General features: G+C 44.9%; 7 protein-coding genes across 7 annotated transcripts; 3 read left to right on the forward strand and 4 right to left on the reverse strand.

Annotated features, from left to right (window-relative positions):
• Nucleotides 1-52: 52 nt before the first annotated feature.
• CLUP02_07616 (dopa 4,5-dioxygenase) lies at nt 53-2,891 on the forward strand (the record flags this gene model as incomplete). The annotated part of the gene is made up of 11 exons (XM_049286610.1): nt 53-110; nt 192-486; nt 653-697; nt 752-1,065; nt 1,123-1,440; nt 1,491-1,788; nt 1,845-1,959; nt 2,101-2,281; nt 2,348-2,422; nt 2,496-2,562; nt 2,633-2,891. 11 exons carry the CDS (start codon nt 53-55, stop codon nt 2,889-2,891), a joined length of 2,025 nt encoding a protein of 674 aa, XP_049143753.1.
• Nucleotides 2,892-2,971: 80 nt separating this feature from the next.
• CLUP02_07617 (uncharacterized protein) lies at nt 2,972-3,984 on the forward strand (the record flags this gene model as incomplete). The annotated part of the gene is made up of 5 exons (XM_049286611.1): nt 2,972-3,018; nt 3,048-3,170; nt 3,238-3,363; nt 3,493-3,533; nt 3,602-3,984. 5 exons carry the CDS (start codon nt 2,972-2,974, stop codon nt 3,982-3,984), a joined length of 720 nt encoding a protein of 239 aa, XP_049143754.1.
• A 228-nt stretch (nt 3,985-4,212) lies between these two features.
• Nucleotides 4,213-5,824, reverse strand: CLUP02_07618 (uncharacterized protein; the record flags this gene model as incomplete). Its single annotated transcript, XM_049286612.1, has 2 exons — nt 4,213-4,324; nt 4,614-5,824. 2 exons carry the CDS (start codon nt 5,822-5,824, stop codon nt 4,213-4,215), a joined length of 1,323 nt encoding a protein of 440 aa, XP_049143755.1.
• Nucleotides 5,825-6,510: 686 nt separating this feature from the next.
• CLUP02_07619 (uncharacterized protein) lies at nt 6,511-6,867 on the forward strand (the record flags this gene model as incomplete). Its single annotated transcript, XM_049286613.1, has 1 exon — nt 6,511-6,867. The coding sequence occupies one exon, from the start codon at nt 6,511-6,513 to the stop codon at nt 6,865-6,867; it is 357 nt and encodes a 118-aa protein (XP_049143756.1).
• A 298-nt stretch (nt 6,868-7,165) lies between these two features.
• On the reverse strand, nt 7,166-8,740 carry CLUP02_07620 (uncharacterized protein; the record flags this gene model as incomplete). The annotated part of the gene is made up of 1 exon (XM_049286614.1): nt 7,166-8,740. The coding sequence occupies one exon, from the start codon at nt 8,738-8,740 to the stop codon at nt 7,166-7,168; it is 1,575 nt and encodes a 524-aa protein (XP_049143757.1).
• Nucleotides 8,741-11,065: 2,325 nt separating this feature from the next.
• CLUP02_07621 (uncharacterized protein) lies at nt 11,066-12,629 on the reverse strand (the record flags this gene model as incomplete). Its single annotated transcript, XM_049286615.1, has 3 exons — nt 11,066-11,537; nt 11,599-12,061; nt 12,119-12,629. 3 exons carry the CDS (start codon nt 12,627-12,629, stop codon nt 11,066-11,068), a joined length of 1,446 nt encoding a protein of 481 aa, XP_049143758.1.
• Nucleotides 12,630-16,469: 3,840 nt separating this feature from the next.
• CLUP02_07622 (uncharacterized protein) lies at nt 16,470-16,703 on the reverse strand (the record flags this gene model as incomplete). Its single annotated transcript, XM_049286616.1, has 1 exon — nt 16,470-16,703. A coding segment is annotated over one exon (234 nt), but the record flags the coding sequence as incomplete, so codon positions are not given.
• Nucleotides 16,704-18,758: the final 2,055 nt, after the last annotated feature.

The raw sequence follows: 18,758 nt of genomic DNA on the forward strand, positions 1-18,758 counted from the left end.
GTGACTTTCTACTGGGCGTGATTGATAAGAGAGACGTTGGTAGGACTTGGAGATGGCTAGTTCAAGAGAAAGTCTGGAGGCCGTTCCCTGTATATGGTATTTGAAGAAAAGTCGCCTTTGACCTAATTGACGCCTAAATCACGCATCATCTGAGATAAGTCGAAGCTGTGTCCTCCTTGTACGGACTTTAGCCGCCAGTGACGAAAACTTGCCTGGAAGCACGAAGAAGTCGGGCGGGATCGCGTCAGTCCGGACGCTCGATTACCACTTACACGTACGGAATGTCGGTCTCCTGCAGCTGCAGCCAAAAGGTCACAAAGATGTTGACAACCGGGTAGAGACTGTTACAAACGAGGAAGGTTGCATCGGATGCTTCGAGATGGGCAATGGAGTTCACGACATCAAGATCAGCTACCCAGACGTTTCACCGACATGCCAAGCCAGACGACGGATTCGAAGGATCTCTCTGCGTCATGTAGTGGAGTTGTAGGAGTTGGTAGTTGTAGTCCCGCTCGCCTCCTCTTATCTTTCAGGCAGGTACTTAGACATCCAAGCTTTCGAGTGCAATGGGGAGGGTGTTTACCTCACATGAATTGATTGGGCAAGCTGATTTTACTCAATCGCTTGCTTATGCTGACTACCTTGAACGAAGCGATGACACCTTCCCTCCGTTCGATAGCAGACTCCCTTCACTTCTGTGACCTACTTGCTAGACTTCCTATCTTCTCGCACATGAGTTGTTGAAATACAGGACCATGATGAATGAAATATACCGATCATCAACAGTCTCATCGGAAGCTTCACATACAGAAGATGGTCTCTCGGGATGTTTCGAAGAGAATGAGGACCCCGAAAAGACTCTACTGCCTCACATGGACACCAAGGCAGGATCTCGAAGTGTTGGGAAGGATACTTCATTGTTGAAGCTCTGCAGTAAAAGGCTATCTCTAGTGACTTTCCTCAACATTTCACTCTTTGTCGCCTCTTTCACTTTGTGGCTATGGCCTGCACCGTTGAGGCATCCTATGAAGACCCAGGACTATTGGAAAAGAACCTCCTTTTACTGTGAGTACCCAAGCTGTCAAAAGCCTTTCAGCCCGATATGCTAAGTAGACGTTCAAGCACCGATACTTGAGCGCTTCGATATACCAAAAATCAGCAGAGTGACGAACGGCACTTTATATGACACGAATCCGCCCTCAGTCTTTCGCCAGCGAATTGGCAAAGAAGCCGATAGGGAGTGGCATCGTATCGGTGACCATGTCTGGCCTCTCGTCATTGGGGAAGCGGATGTGAGGCAACTTGGAAAGGACCCACGAGTCGCTGTCAAGATTCCAGAAGTTCTTGGCTACGGTTCAGATGCATATATTGCGCAAACAGAAGTTTTCCATCACCTCCACTGCTTAGATATGCTGCGCAGGGAAATATCATACGAGCATTGTAAGTTTCTCGATATGAAGTGAGTACGCACTTCTGACTCCTGAGTATAGACTATGAGCCCAAAGAGGGACCTTGGCCAGGAGGAGCTCAGCATCAAGCCCACATCGGCCACTGTTTCGATATCCTTGCCCAAGCAATCAAGTGCACCGGGTCGGTGGACATGATAACTTTCAACTGGATTGAAAATTGGGAGCAACCATTCCCAGATTTTATGAATCACAAAGTGTGCCGTGACTTTGACGCCTTATTGGGCTGGGTCAATGAGAACTCCATGGACCCGAAGGTCTTTCAACAAATGAAAGCGCCTCCGCCTGGGTGGCCTGTCATGCCAGAGCCAGGCCCGGCATCGTGATAATTCTGAGGTGGCGAAGGACTCTTGGGAATCATTGTATACAGTCACATAGTAAAACACCAAGGAATATTTTGATGATAGTCTTGTTGCAGTATGGTTTGCTGTGGTCAACTCGGGCTTTGTTTACATCCGATCCTAGCCGCTTTCTACTCATTGTGTCGGCGCACGTGAGAATCGATTTGATTGCGTGATTAAGCGGCTAATGCTCCGCACTTTGGCCTCGAGCCATCCCGTCGGCTAGGCTTGAATCATGAACTTGTCAAACTTATGAAGGAACAACATTAGCCATCAGCAAGAACATCTCGCAGCGACTCATCATGACCATGGTTACCCAATCTACGCCTCCGACCCCGCAGACGGATCTGAAGACGGTGGTCGAAGCTCGGACTCGGGAATGGCATTTCCACATTTACTTCCTCCTACAGTCCCCGACTGAGACTTCTGCTGCCCTTGCTCTTCGTGATGCTGTTTTGAGATTGCGACGCGACGGTAGGTTTGAAAGACGACTCTCACCTGGACGAGATTGTTTGAATCATTGCTGATACCCACGGTTAGGCGCGTTCGTTGCTGTCCCACTATTCAGGGTCAACGAATTTCCTATCGGACCACACCCAGCGGGATCTTATGAGAGTAAGTAGTGCCAAAGTTCATCTGCATGTAAGTATGAGACAAAGAGCTCGATTGACCAAAAGTTCGCATGTAGTCTGGGTTCCCGACTCCTCGTTTTCTGACGTCTTTTTCTACTTGGCGGCAAACCGAGGTAACTTAAGGTAAGACCAGAATCAGTAATTGCTTTAACTAATCATGCTGTCTTGATGCTTACATGTGCTCAAAACTTAGTGTCCTCGTACACCCATTGACATCGAGTCAACGTCGAGATCATGAGACAAGGAATGCCTGGATGGGTACTCCGTGGCCTATTTACCTTGACAGCTTGCCATCCGATGGCGATGTTCCTCTTCAATATCCCGAACTGGGTCTTGGTTGGTCCACTTCGCCGGAGCAGGAGATATCCTTGGAGGAAAGGTTGAGTAGGGGTGCAAAGGTTGAGGCTCTGTTAGCTGATGACCCAGAGGCTGCGCCTGCGCCTAAGGATTGAGAGTTTCTCAGCTCCGACAGTGCGCGCCAATTACAATGCTAAGGTAACTTGATACCGTTCGGATTTCGCCTCACTGAAGTATGAGAAACTTCCAAGCGATGTCGCTTCGTGATGTGGGTCGTGGATTGTAAGAACCTCGGAGCACGTGTGACATAGAAAAGTAATCAAATACAAGCCCTTGATGATTGTCTTCGAAAGCCATAAGCCGTGTACGAATTCGCCGCACTTCCAGTCTGTCATACCTATCACTCGGACACGCCGGCCACGGCCAACTAGGACGTATGGCAGGACCAATGAGTTGTCAACTTGTCCACTGCTGTTAGATGAATGAGTGGATTGCTCTCAGTCTGCTGCCCGAATTGTGCGACTATCAACTGTCAAGTTCGGATAGCATCTCGACCAAAAGGAAGTACACAGGCGAGTCGCAGAGTTTGCCTTGTTACAGAGATGTTTGCTCAAGTCTGCTGTTCTTGTAGCACGTCGCGTGGGACGAGATGGCATATGTCCAGTACGCACGCTATATATTACGCCATCCCGCGAACTATGTGATGTTCGCGATAGTCTTCAACGAATCTTGCCTACTTTGGATGACTTTTCTTAGAATTCGTAACATTCACCAGAAGCACATCCATGACAAATCGAGTAAGTCTCCGCCTTGACTTAGAATAGAATGACATTTATCTTGAATTGACTGACTCTAAACCCGCCAGACAACTATACAATAACAATAACGTCTCTAAACATGAAAAGCGCCGTAATCATTGTCGCCGTGGTACTCACCCAAACGTCATTGGCCGCCTTTTGTGCAGCGTCCGCATATCTTGGGGCAGGACGACCTGGTAGCTGTACCGGACAAAATCTGGGCCATGGGAATTCGTCTCGACCAGGGGTTAGCGAGTGCTTCGAGGCAATCAATGGTGCTTGTGGGCTGGTAACAGATCGAACAACTGGGGGAGGTTGTAATTGCACTATCAATTTCTTCTCTGGAGGGGATTGCAATCGCACTTCCGTGGGGTCTTTGCGCTGTAACAGGGTTGGTGCATCACTGCAAGTCAACTTTGATCACTTCAATATTCGCTGCCCCAGGGATTGAAGTGCAGAAAAGAGAATTTACTACGATTGCCTACACTAATTGAGTTGACTAGATTCCAGCCTAATCTGAACTTGATCTCGCCATAAGTACATTAACGGAGTAGGTAGGGCATACCTACCTTACCGTTGGGAGGAGGTTGTAATCGTTCTATCAGAATCAGTGCTTAATAACGCAAACATCATATTCAAATTGGAATCGTTTTGAGTGCGCGACCATAGAATGCGGTCTTCAGCGGGTGGCCATCGGCGGCTGCAGTGGCCGGACATCACCACTAGCGTTGCCCAGGGCCCAGCTCCAGGCCCGTGTGCGCCTAGATGCAGCGCCTCTACTAACCTTCTCACTGTTTTGCCATTAGTTTTAGATGGATCAGATGGTCAAAGAGAGAACCGACATGCAGAGAAGAGCGAATAAACCCAAGCGAAATATACACTTTAGGAAGAATACAGAGTTAATATTTTCATGCACGCTGCGTTTACTTCTTGTGTCTGTACGCTAGAAGTTGAGGTATAATAGTAGAGTGAACAATAGTGTAGAAATATCCCCTCCAAGAGGATCGCCATAGAGTTCCTCATTTACAGTGATAGTCCCCATCCCATAGCGAGCAGCTACTGAGAGTGACACCTGCTCACCAGGGATACCTCCGGACTTCGTCTTCTTTGCTCAAGTCCAGATCTCTGTCCAGCTGTTTCTGATGTTCATTATCGAGGTACTCTAGCAGTACCTTCTCATACATTTCACGCCCCTTGTAGTTTGCAACTGTATCATCCCAGCTACGAATAGCACTAGCGAGTCTTCCAGGCACGTAGTCCTCCGCAGCCAGCTCAGTGACTGGATGAAAGTACGTTCTTATCGTGAAGACAATAGCCTTGCTCTTGGGAAGACGGCGCAGCGATTGCCTCTCGGAACGAAAATAGTGATGCTCAACCGCTCTATCTTTCTCAGCCGTACTCCAACTGACAACTGGGCTGTCTTCTTCGCCAATGCTCCAGCTCCAGGGCAAAGAGTCATCGACCTGGATGAAGTAATTGTTGCGGGAGTAAATCTGGTCGCAGCGCAGGCGCTTGAAGAAGCTGGCCATGCCGTTGTGCAGCTTCTCCTTGTAGTGGGGGACCTCGCCAGACGTGTGGATCTCCTCGAGGGACATGCCAAACTTGTCGCTCAATCTCCAGAAGCCGGCCAGCAGGATGGAACCGCTGAGCAAATAGTACTTGCCGTCGGGCCGTTCGATCATGATGGCGAGGTCGTCTTGCACGAGCCTAGCGGCAATGGCGGCTGGGTCTTCCTTGAGAGGTGTTTCGACGATGTTGAATGATTCCCCCGACCAGAGATTGTCGATGCCGACAGCGGTTCGTTTGAACATCGTAGGATAGCGAGCGGGAAGATACTGGCACAATTCTTCTAGAAGCTCCATGGCTGCAGGATAGGCCTCCGGGTCTGTTCCGAAGCACTTCTCGCCCCGTTCAGCGATTCGAGCAGTCTTGTCGGCATGGTATCGAGGATAGTGGTTGTCCAGCTCAATCCAGTCCTCAGGCTGGACTGAACGAAGGCCCATGGTGACGTTATATTTGGGGCCGTAACGAAATGCGCGATAGGGCAGAGGCTTTGTTGTTTCTACTGACCAGTCCGGGTAGGGACTGGGAATCGGCATCTGCCATGTTTCTGAAGCTTGTTTGGACTTTTCAGATTGTGTTGTAGAGGATGTCTTATTGAAGAGGGCTCCTTTTCGCGGTCGCAGCGCGCCAAGCGATCGTGAGAGTATGGCTGCTGAGAAGAGGGCGAAGAGCCCGATGAGAAGTTTCCAACCATCCGAGGGGAGTTCCGATAACGCTAATAGGGCCATGTTGAGGTACTCTGTGTGACCTGGAGTTTGGTAATCTACTAGTACCCAGTTAGGGGGACGAAAGGCACCCGAGGTTTGGATGAGGCCTATCTTTGCTGGGGATAGTTGGGGTGCACATATGAAGGAGGTACTGCAGAGGCTAAGATGATCTCCAGTGAATTCAAGGAAATTGCAGAGCATTATCACTGCAGCCAACTTTTCGAGTCAGCTACGTATTAGGAAATACCTTCCAGTAAAGACTTTGGTTCCGCTATCCGGTCGGCACCCCGTCCCACGCCCGTATCTCTTCTCCAGACTCGTCCCCGCAAGATCGGCTCCCTCTGGGAACCGATTCTCCACTCAACCGTTCCGAGTTGGACGGGGGATGCGCTTTACCGGAACAGGGAATTTTACCCTATCGTCCTATCTTCCAAGTCGATGCTTAGGGATCCTTCTTTGGCAAACTCGCGGGAGTGAAACCGAACCTTGTTTCTGGGTGTCTCCAATGCCTAGAATGAAGAGGCTTTCTTAGAGATTTGGGGTATTGCCTAAAGAAGCATTCTTACACTGATGAATAGAGCTCTATATATATACCAGGTGAATGGGCAATGTTGAAATATGGTAGCATCACGCACTCAATAAAGATTTGACATCATCATACTCACCACTATTTTCCCAATAAATTGCATCGAATATTGATCATCACAATGGCCGCTTTCCAACATTACGCTAAGGCCCAATCAACCTTCCAAATCCCCCTTCTCGCGGGTGACAACGCTTACCTCGGAGATGTCTTCTCAAGCGACGAGTCGAACCCCGAGAAGCCCATCTCATCCGGCCTCTTCCGTTTGAAGAAGGGCGAACCGCTTACATACACCTACAAGTACGACGAGATGAAGATCATCCTTGAGGGTGACTACACGATCTCAGACGAGACGGGCCAGAAGGTCGAGGCAAAGCCCGGCGATGTCTTCCACTTTCCCAAGGGCTCAACGATTACCTTCACCACCAGCGACTACGGTCTGGCGTTCTATGTTGGTCAGCGCAAGAAGAGCGACTTCTGAGGAGATGTTGGGTGAATCGATGTTGGGATGTGGATGAAGATGATGAGAACGATGTCACATGGACCAACCAAGACGATGATGAGGCGAGATAGAAAATGACCAAATAAGAACAAACAATCTCATCGCAAATCTACATTATTCCCAAATGACCGTTATCCCAGAGCCTGCATCATGTCCGTGTTGTGGCTACCGCAACGCCTAAAAGATCGGACCTGTGCCCTACGCATTCTAGACCTTTGCAATAAGATGATACAGGAGCGGTGTCTTCCAACTGAGCTCCATAACATAACTCCTTTAATCACCCAAACATTGAACGTAAGTCGTTATCTTCCATCACGTCAATCCAGTGAACCGTGGGCGATCCGATATCGTTATCGTACGCCCTCCAGATGGACTGGACAAGATCCTTTGCTACCACGACTGGAGTCGGAGGTAAGCTGCTCTCCAGGATACTCAAGCGCCTCATGACGAAGTGGCGAGCACTCCCAACGTCAAGTGTCATATTGGACATTGAACCCTCCCGCGTCGGAGCCTCTGCCATCTGGCTAATGTACTGAGACAAGTTGTGCGAATCAAACAGCGGCGGAGGGCTGAACATGTTTGACCCCGTCCCTCCCATCAGGTCTTGCTGCAGGGACCCGAAAGCACCCATCATATCAGACGTAGCTGGTGCGTCGTGGCGAAGTCCGGTACTCGCCGAGATGTACAGCAGTGGCTGGATGACGCGGGTACCCGAAGTTGCCGGGATGTGTTCGAGGACCTTGACGAGTCTCAAGGCCAGGGGAATGATCCACTCGTCCCACGGCACAGAGCCACTCTCAGTCATTGGTGATTCGGCCGGCAGTCGTAGGGAGACCAGGTCAGGGAAGGTCTGGTACAAGTGCAACAGCGATGAGAGTCGATAGGCTTCGGCAACTCTGGCGAGGTGGGACACCGGCGTCGAGCTGTCGCCCGTGTCGACATCCGGGGTTTCCGACGGGAACTCAAGCTCCAACAGCTGCTCCTCCAGACGCTGGGCTCCTATCAAGTCTTGAAGAGCATTTGAGAAGTACTTTTGTGGATCCATCGCTTGCCTCAGTCGATGTCGTGCGCTGCGACACAGCCGAATCGACTCGGCGAAAAGGCGTGTTGTTAGAGTAGAGACACCGGTCCACGGGTGGGGTGAGCGCTCCTCGATGATCTGAAGCGCCAAGTCTGCGTCTCCTTGATCAAGCGGCTCATCATCGCGTACCACGGAGAGAAGCATCTCGCAGTACGCCAAGCTCTTATTGAAGAACGAAAGCATGTCTTGGTTCGCGGTAGAGAATGACGCAGATTGCGCATTCAGCCGGCGGATGAGAGATCTCACTTCTCTTAAGAATGGGAGCCCGTACAAGCGGGAGTCGACCCAGCAGACCGTTGTCCCTAAGCAGAAGAGCGAGAATACGAGACCCGTTGGAACGGAGCGGAATTCGCCTTGTGCCTTCACGACCTGGAGCTCGGCTTGAATGAAGTCTGTCGCTCGTTGCATGAGCCGCAGTGCGGATTGCCTCATGCTCGGGAGTCGGGATGCCAGGAACGCGGCGGACATGCTCTCGAGAGAGCTGCACACCGTGGCGGAGGTTCTCCAGAGGTCTATGGCGATCTTTCGATTCAGATTCGCGTTCGAGTCGAAGCCGGACCACGCTGGGCACACCTGCTCAAACCAGTTGATGATGAATGCCGAAGAGGTGTCGGCGAGACTGGGCGATAGTGAGTAAGGAGCCAACTGGGTCTGATCTGCGGGTCTTGAGGCGCCTGATTGTTGAACAATTACACCGAGAGATGGTTGACGAGGTGAAACGGGTTCCTCCGCGAAAAGTTGAGATATTTCATCCATTCCTCCATCGCTCATTTGATAAGCCCCACTGGCCTCCTCATCCCCTTCTCCAGCCCCATCTCGCTGAGCTGAACTCTTAGAAGAGGATGAAGAGATCGAATGTCGACTTCTTGGGGAACTACTGCTGCTCACTGAACCTGAGTTTGCCTTTTTGGCGCGCGCCTGGCCCTCGGGTGCGTCGGCGGCTGGTCGTTTCGGTGATGTTTGCGTAGGGGGGTTGAAGTCGTCGAGTGTCAAAACCTGAAGGGCGGGCTGATGTTTGAACGACCATCTCAAGCCCTGCGCGAATCCTCCACACTTGATTCCCTTCCGTGTGCACTGTTGACAAGCTGGTCGCGTCTCGTCACATTTCAACTATCGCAGGATTTTGTCAGCAACCATATGTGGGGTCGTTTCCGTGAGATCCTCGTTCATCGAGGTTCAGTGTACAGGCATAAGACGGGTGGCAGCAACGTACGTGCTTGGCTTTGCAAGTAACACAGCCCGATCTCGACCGAGGATTGAGACCAGTTCTAGTTTTGGATACCGACTTTGAAGTCTTGGAGGGTACCATTGAACTTTATTCCGATAAGTGAGGGGTTTCCAAGTCCGGTTGAGAATTGCTGAATGCGGTAGTCGATAGGATATCAGATCAAAGTCGTTTCGACGCGAATTCGAGTTCGTTGAGCAAGGGACGGATGGAAACAGGCCACAAGGACTTTTTTGTTCCGAGAGTCACCGGTCGTCGGTGTTCATCGCGATCGGATGAGGGTTCATACTGGTAGCCCAGGCCCAGTCGCGGCAGTGCCATAAACGCGGGGGAGGGCATCTTATGACGCTATTTGTAGTTTAAGGTATCTTGGCTGGCGCATGATAAGCTAGCGACGTTCATGATTGGTGGTAGGGGCATGTTTGATGGATGAGACGGGTTGGAGCAACCCGCCCGCCATCCTTGCAGCGGGAGAGCGGCACAGCTGGCAGACCGATGCCGCTTGATGTTCGTTTCGCCTTCGATATCTATCGTGGTTGCTTCTCACTGGCCATAGAGCTTCGCCGTATTGCATTCTGTAAGGTCATGCTGGACCGTTGATGTGAACTGTGATTGAAGAGCAGAACTGGTCCTGTGGATCTAGAGAATTCAGGTAACCAGGCTCACAAAACTTATGAAGACTTCAATCCAGATATGCACTGCCTGTCGTCACTCCGGCGGTCCCGTTCCGGTGACACGAAGTAGGTAAAGGTCAACCCGCTAGAGGTTCAGCTCAAGACACTATGAACGTGAGTCAGAGTCATGCTTTTCGTATAACTTCGTATAATGCTACATATATGGCCACTTGCCCTTCTGCCTGAAGGCCAAGAATGCCCGAAAGAAGAAGGAAAAAGGAGACCATGTTGATCCCGAATTCCCGCAGACTCTTTGGTTTTCGGCGCTGCGGCGATAAGAAAGCCAAGGGACCAAGGGTGGGAGAAGAATTCCAGGGATTCAAGGGGTTCCAGACCAAGACACGCGGCGATCGCCCCCGGTTCACCCCGCATTATGCAGGCTCAAAGCCCAATCATGGCCACTCTATTGTCCTTTATCTATCCCGGTACCGGGATGGCCGCCTCGGGAGGACCAATTTGCCCAAGATAAGCCCAGCCAGCGCCTCTTCGTGTTTCCCATGCTGCCCTCGCACTTTCGGAGACTCCTGCCATCGTTCTCTTCGCATTCCATATTAACATTTATATCGGGGTGGCTTGAACCTGAGTGATAGGGTGGCTGCATAAGCGTCTCTCAGATACTCCGACTTCGGCCGGCATGGCTGGTCCCTGGCCGAAACTCACGATACCAATGAGGCCGACCAACTCATCAATGTGCGAAAAACACACGACGTAAGCCTTCATCTTCTTGGTGTTTGCGTGTCTTTTGAGCGTAATGCGCGTACAGGAGTTTCAATCTCACTTCAATGCTTCATGTACCCCGCATTCTGCTATTCCTTTCCCGTCGAGCGCGCTTCGCTCCCGCTGATCTGCTGTCGTTTTCATTAGTAACGAATTCCACTCACCTCAATGTACCTCCACGTCACCTCGCGCTCCCGTGTTAGCCACCTGTAGCTCTTGGCTCACGCGGCATGGCACTACTGATGGTCTCATCATGGAATAGCTTGTACATGTAGCCAGCAAACATCATCACGACTAAGTTCGATAGCAGCTCCAAGCCCCAACCTACCTGTAAGGTGGGGTCCTTCTCGAGGTCTCTCTTAATTAGATCAATGAGTTGGACAATAAAAGAATTGTGACAGCGTGATCTGAAGACTCTTGAGACTTTATTAATTCTCATAAAGATGTCGGCTATGCGTTGTAGTAGAAATACATGTTGTATCATTGGACAGTCCATTTCTTCTCCCAGCCCTTGAAGAAAGGCGCTTCTGCTAAGGTCTGCGGCTCCCAATCCTTCTCAATCAGGCCATTCTCAACCTGATACTTCTCATACTCCTTCAAAGTCGGCTTGACCACGTGCTCTACATGCCATGTTCCTTTGTACTTCAAGAGGCTCTCCTTACCCTCGTTCAACACTTTAAGAACCAAAGAAGGAATATAAGGCTCATTTTTGAACTCAGTTAATGGCGTGAACAGGGCTTTGAAATTGAAGACAACGCCGCCAGACAACGGGAGACGGCGCAAGGTCTGCCAGTCGACGCGTAGGTGAACCTCTTCGGGCTGAAGGCTAGGGGTTTGATGCTCGCGATGGGAAAATTCGGGGTGTTCGGAAGGAAGATACAGCGGCTGGCCTTTCTCAAGACCCCATGAACCACGTTGAATGGGTTTGTTGGTGGGCATCTTAGTGAAGAATCTAGAGCTATGTCAGTGATAGGAACTTTGAACCATCAACCGCACTCAGATTGGGGTCTTACCGATCCATGCTGAATTCCATCTTTTCTTTGTAGTCTGGGACAACTTTGTGTATGCCTGGCAGCCCCAAGCCCACCTTTTCGCTGAGTTTCCAGCCAACAGAGGAGCATATTATTCCGGCTCTCAGAATATACTTTCCAGTCTCGTGATCTCGAAGCATGATTCCAAAGTCCTCAGGGACATTGTCCAAGAGCACAATCAGTGGCTCAGCGGCAGAGAGATCTGTCGTTGTCCCAAGAATGTTGTTGTGCAAGATGTTACTCTCGAGCTTGAATTGATTGGGATATCTTGCGCAGATAAACTGAAGGACCATTTCCATAAGTTCTTTGCAGGCGAGCTCGGAGCCGGGCATGCTATCGAGAACATCACTGCCATTCTTTGCGTACAGATCTTTGCGCTCGGCAACGCGCTCCCTGTATGTGTTTTCAAGCTCGATCCAGAAATCCGTATCCATCTTGGTTAAAGCTGGCAGTCTTGATATGAGTTTGAGTGCACGATATCTAGAATCCTGGCGGGACTTACACATGGTCTGATGATAAGCCCATCTAAACGGTCGGTAGGGCCGCGGGACGGCCTTGTCAATGTCAAAATCTGCCAATGGCGACGGCAACGGAACACCTGAGATAGTTGCATAGTCTGGAAAGTCGCCGAGTTTCTGAATGTCATCAATGCTGAAGCCACTGAAGTGGAACAGAGAGGGGTCGGCGGATCGGTAGTCGGCATCCACTTTCAACAGAGGCTTCGGCGTCACGGCGAGGTCAACCTCTTTGACGTCCGCGAATTGTGGTCCAAGCTCCGCAATTGTTGCTCTTTGAGACGGCGGGAACGCGTCCACATAGCTCTGTTTCTCGGCCGTAGTGACGGAAGGCTTTTCGGCCGGCTGGCTGAAGGACGGGGCGCGGTTGAACCTCGAGAAAACCCTCCGGCTGTCAATGAGACTGCTTATGAGATAGAGGAGGGCACTGGTGAGTGCGGCGATGCCAAGCACTGTTGTGACGGCATAACGGTCACCGAGTTCAATCGCGGAGGACATTGCGGACGATTCTTTGCCTCTGTCATACAAAATGACTTAGCACCGATACGTCCATTTTCGTCGCTGGAGGCTAGGGGATAAGTATTCGCAACTCGCGAGCACAACTATGGTCTATCAAGATGCTCAGAACACAAGTCACAGGGTCGAGTAGATGCATCTGGTAGATTTAGCCAGCAGCCGCCTCTATGCTACCGTTTGACCATCCGCATGATGCGGCGCGTTACAGTCTTGAGGGTAAGACGTCGTCTTTCACACCCTCACCGGAACCGGAAAGATTATACGGACGAGAGCTTGAGCCTTGATCCATTTTGCGTCACAGAGTCTAGCCCAATTTGTTAAATCTACCCGGCACCCTCTCTCATCCACTGATGATGCAGCGATAAGGTCAGGAACATGGGATGCGGGATGACCCCGCTTGATGACGACCCTGGCTTGGATGTCTCCCACGTCTCCCACGCTCCTCCGGCTGTGCCCGCAAGCCCGTTCCTCACGCGGCTCGACGCTGCGGAGGCCGCAGCGCCCGTGCATCTCTAATGCTGTCAGGGTTTCCTTGCACGTATCCGTAAGCTCCTATCAAACGACACTCAGCTGCCTAGGTATTGCAGTGCTACTAGAAGCCAATGTTTAGCTATACTCCATACCTACGGTAAGTGTTAGTATCCCTATTACAGGGTAGTTAGTTCGAACCGTAGTTAACGAAGAGATCAATTGAACTATATGAATATCTGCGTAGTAAGTATAAAAAGGAGGTTCTAACCGTAAGTTAGGCTAGCTATGATAATTATAAATAGGGCCCTTAATTAGCCCCTACGTAGTTAGCTATACGCCGTAGTTAAATTAAACTTCTAATTTAATACTAATTTTCTCTTTTTTTTATTAATTTAGTTACTATAGTTAGAGGTATAATTCGACCTCGGGCCTATTTACTAAGTCGTCTCCTTTTCCCCCTTTTTTTTACTCTTTTTATATAACCTATCCCTCTATTTATATAGTAACTTTTTTATTACTTACGAATTACTCTAATCCCTTATTTAGTACTACTTTTATAAAAGCGTTTATGAGGTTATTTTTATTATTAATCTAATAGATTTTAAATATCTCGCGCTTTTTATATAATTACCTAAGGGCTATAATATCGATTATAAGCCTTTTTTCCTTCGTCGTTCTTAATTTAACGAGGTATTTATATAATAAGTAAGAATTAGTATAAATAACCGTTAGAATAGGTAAAAGGCTAATTCGATTAGTAATCTTCCTTAGCATTATTAAAATTATATAAGAGAGGTTAACGCTATTAATTATACTATAAACCTCTAACGCTAATATACTTCTCGTTACTTACTTATTTTTGATTAATAAGTAGTAAATTATATTACTATATATAGTAAATTCGCTCTTACTTATACTCTCGTTAGCTAGGATAATAATATACCCTAATTACGAAATAAGGTCGTTATTATTTATAAATAACTTATTAATAAAGACGTAGAGCTTACTAATTATAAAGTCGATTAAGTAATAAACGAGACCTCGATCGAGATTCGTTTACTACTACTTAAGCCGCTTATTAAGTACTTTAACGTCCTATTTAATTAAATTTATAGCTTACGCTACCTTAGCGTAATTAAACGTTACTTTAGGTTAATAAATACTTATAATATATACCCCTCGCACGAGCTTAGCTTTATACCGCTTTTTAATATTAATTACGTTTAGATCGACGAGGTTAATCTTCTTACCTTACCCCTTTTATTAAAAGACGACGGTTTCTTTTTTAATTATAAAAATCCCGCTATTAAATACTAAGGGGGTGTTTATTATAAGGACCTCTTTTAGTTTTACTATAAAGCCCGCTTTCTAAAGCTCCTTATTCTCCTTTTTTATAAAGTTAATATTAAATAAGCTTAATATATTATCGGTCTATATTCTAACGATTTTAAATTAGTTACTTTTATACTCCGCGACTAATAAGTACGGGTCGTACGTAGAGGTAACTATTAATAATTAATTAATATAAAAATCGTAGTAAGTAGCTTACTAATAAGTACCCGATTTTATAAGCCTATATAATAGCTTAAGCACTTTAATAATCGTGCTTTCTAAGTACTTATTAGCTATTTCCTTTAGTAAATAGGCTAGGATTTTCCTTATAAGCCCTATAACTAATTAGGTATAGGCCTAGGTAATATTACGGCTCTAAATCTCGTATCCCTTCTTCCGTAATAATACTATTAGTACTATTATTAATCGTTAGTTATAGCGCTATATAGTGGGCGATTATATAAGTAGCGTCGCCTTTTTAACATCGCCGTACCCCTAAATTACGTATTTAGATTTCTCATACGGCTAGGGTGTTCTTTTCCCTTTAATTTTACGAACTATTCGTAATTTAAATATATAGAGGTTTATATATTTTTTTAGGTCGTATAGGATAAATCGATAGACCCCTCGATTACGAAGAGTATTTATTTCGATAAGATCTAATCCTTTATACGGCTTTTTAGTAGTTATAATTACGCCTTTTTTACGTAGTTTAACCGCTAGCTTGAAATCGGCTTTCTCTTTTATTATATAAAAAGTATTAATTACTTTATTATTATTAATAAATTGCCGCGTTAGGGCTTACCGTCGTGGTTTTTTATAACGTCTTGCTAGTAGTATTAGTACCCTTTTAGCAATTTCCTTTTCTTTATTATTTATTAGTACTATTACGACGATTTCGTTAAGGATAATTTTTTATACTTTTACTACGGGTTATATAGTTTCCCTTAGCTCTTCTTCTTTTTATAAGTTAGAAATTACTTCGTTAGGATTTATATAGTACGGTTTAACTACCGTAATTAATATTTTAAGTAGCTAGTTACGATCTCTCGCAACTATATAAGAGCGCTCGTTAATAGAAATTAACTTACATAGCCTAGCCTATTATTCAGTAATTTCGCGCTATACTCGTATATCCGAATTTAGTAATATATTTAGATTATCTATTATATCGGGCCTATTATACATAGTAATTACTTCGTTAACTTACCTTCTTATACTTACCTCGCGCAATACTTATATTACTTTTTTAATTACTTAGGCTCGTTAGCTTATGCCTAGCGACGGTAGTAAGGCTAAGGTCGTTTTTAAATATACTCTAAATACTAATAGCGTTAATATAAGTCTATTAGGCCCTATAGTATCGTTATAGTATTTAAGTACTATTTAGAAGTATTCGTCGTCGGTAGAATCTGGATTTTCCTTTTTAATAATTCTAAACGCCCTTTTTAATTATTAGTATGCCCTCTCTACCTTTTTAATACTATAGTGCGCTTTAATAAGTACGACTTTTAACTATATACTATAGGCCGTTATATTATCCCTAAATTCTACTAACTTAAAGCTAGTACTAGCGTCGGTTCTAATACTATCTAGCGGTCCTTAGTATATATCGATCTAGCTTTTTCGTAGGGCTACTTATACTATCTTTATTTATAAATCCTAGAGGAATTGCCCTATTTAGAAAGATATAGATATGTCGATTATATATAATACTAGCTAACTATTTAAATAGAAAATATCGACGACTATTTCTTAGTTAAAGTTAAGCTTATTACGTAATTTAAACTTAAATCTGCGTGGGCTCTGCGTATTTATTTAGTATTAGTAATATACTTTTGTTAACTACTCTAGCGCCCCTATTTTAATATTATTATTACTTAATTACTTTAGGAAGTTATATAGCCTCGTAACTTACGGGTACCCAAATCTCTAGTATAGTTTTCTAAGCTCACTTTCCGTTAAATAATTAATTAACTTCGTATTATTAATAAGCTTTATAAACGCATGCCCCTATTATTATTTAACTATTTCGAAGTACTTACCGCTAGAGATTCTATTCTTCGTATTATCGAATATAATACCTAGTCGATCTATATCTTTTAAATATAAGAGAAATGGGGTATTAACAGGTAAAATATAAAAAGTTATCGTTCTAAAGTATATCTCTATTTTTATTATACTTAGGGCGACGATTTCCTTGCCTAGGCCGAAACTAATCTTCGTAATACCCGTTATTAATATATTAAGCGTTACTAGCGCGATCTTCTATAGTACCTAGAATTACCCTTTTTTTTTAGTTAACTATTATAATACCCTAGTATTTAGGATAATCCTATAAAAATCGTCTAGGCCGTACCTTTTGCTTATATAGAATGCTTATACGAGCTTAGTATTTAAGGGATCTAAGTAGTATAAAAAGGACCCCTCTAGCTACCCCTAGATATACTTAGTACTATATTCTTTTTCTTTAGATATTAAAAAAAATAGTATCTTTTCCTTAATTATTAAGATAATAAGCTTTGGCCCTATTAGATTCGCCCTTTAGGCCGCCTCCGTATCCGTTATCTAAGGGACTTTCTTTTACTATTTATAAATAAAAGCCTACTTATTAAGAGCTTTTATTACTCTTTATTCGTTTAGCCTCGTATATCTTCTAGAGGCTAACGGGGTAAAAAAAGAGTAGTTAATATTTTCGATTTCGTCGTAATCTAATTCGTTAGTATAAGGGGTAAAATCTTCCTTATCTTCTGAATCTCTTATAAGGGGTATATACTTTAGGCTACTACTTTAGCTACCGTCGCTAGGTTCTATACCCCCGGATCTACCCTTATATATAACGAGGAATTAGTTAAACCGATAAGGGCTAGTTTTACTGTCTACTACCCTCGACTTTTTATACTATTTATACGATTTAGTACGCTCTTCCTCGGAGTAGTTACTTAACTAATATCTATCCTTTTTATAAATATAATATTGCTTTTTTTATTACCCTGCTCGTAAGTTAAATCTCTACCCATTCGATAAATCTAGGCTTTTTTATTAGTAATTACCGTATTTAGCCTCTTTTCTTTTCTTATTATACGTTCGATCGACCTAATATTACTAATAAGGGCCGTTATACGCTTAGAAGTAAGTTTAGTACGGTATTCTTACCTTAATATTAAAGCTAGATCTTAGCCTCGAGTAGAGCGTCTCGTAGTCTTTAAGTACTTAGTATAGAGTAATCTTTACCTTTAGTATACGCTAGATTATAATATAGAAATATCTAACTTTCCGCTCGTTTATCCCCTTATTTAACTAGGTTTTCGCTAGCTTATTAATTCGATTAATAAGCTCTTCGAGGATCTCTACTCACAATTTACCCTCTATTATCCTAGCTATAAATATTAAAAAAATCGCTCGTAGCTTAAATAGGAGCTCTAGGTTCTTATCGTAGGTCTCGAAGCGGCTTTAGATTACGTTAATTATACTAAGAAAGTCGTTTTAATTAAGATTACGTACCGCTTCGTAGTAATAATCGGAGGCTTTGCTTATGAGTATAATATTAATTACCGAATAGTACTAGTATTCCCTAATTCCGACTTTTTCGTAATAATCGTAAAATATTATTAGGGTTTCTTATAAGACCTTATACTTCCCCCTAGAGTATAATTTCTTTTTTAGGAAGATCTTTTTAAGGTTTATAAATTACCTCGTATTCGCCGCTAGATTTTTAGTATTTATATACGAACCCTGCGTCGCTACGTATTATTAGTAACTTCGGGTCGTTTATTTCCTTTTTTATTAGCCGATCGGCGCCGAATTTCGCATTAGTAGTAGTAACGAGTTATAGATCGAAATAGGTAGAATTATCGATTATCGTACTTTTAGTACTATATTTTACCTTAGTATATCCTTTTATAACGACAGATTTCCGTTAGTAATTATAGAGAGGAAATTTAGGTCGTTTACTCTTTTTTTAAATTTATTAAAGCGATTATACGCTCTATCGACCTATGCCTAGTTCTATAGTACGAATTCCTCCTCTATAATTATCGTTATTAGTATTTCGTATAGCTCTTACGATTATAATTGCGCTAGTAATACCCCTCGCTCGTAAAGGAATTTATTAACTACTTTTATAATTCCTAGGCTTACGTTTACGAACTATTTATCTAGCTAGTAGCTAAGGTCGTTTACGATCTTATAAAATAGGGGTTGCCCCTATAGCCCCTTTTTCTTATAGACCTTAGTTAAATAAATTAATACTACGTTAATTTACTTACTATTAAGCTAATCCGCGATTTTATATATTTACGTCCCTTA

The sequence above is a fragment of the Colletotrichum lupini genome, chromosome 4 (genome assembly GCF_023278565.1).
Source record: "Colletotrichum lupini chromosome 4, complete sequence".
Classification (NCBI taxonomy): domain Eukaryota; kingdom Fungi; phylum Ascomycota; class Sordariomycetes; order Glomerellales; family Glomerellaceae; genus Colletotrichum; species Colletotrichum lupini.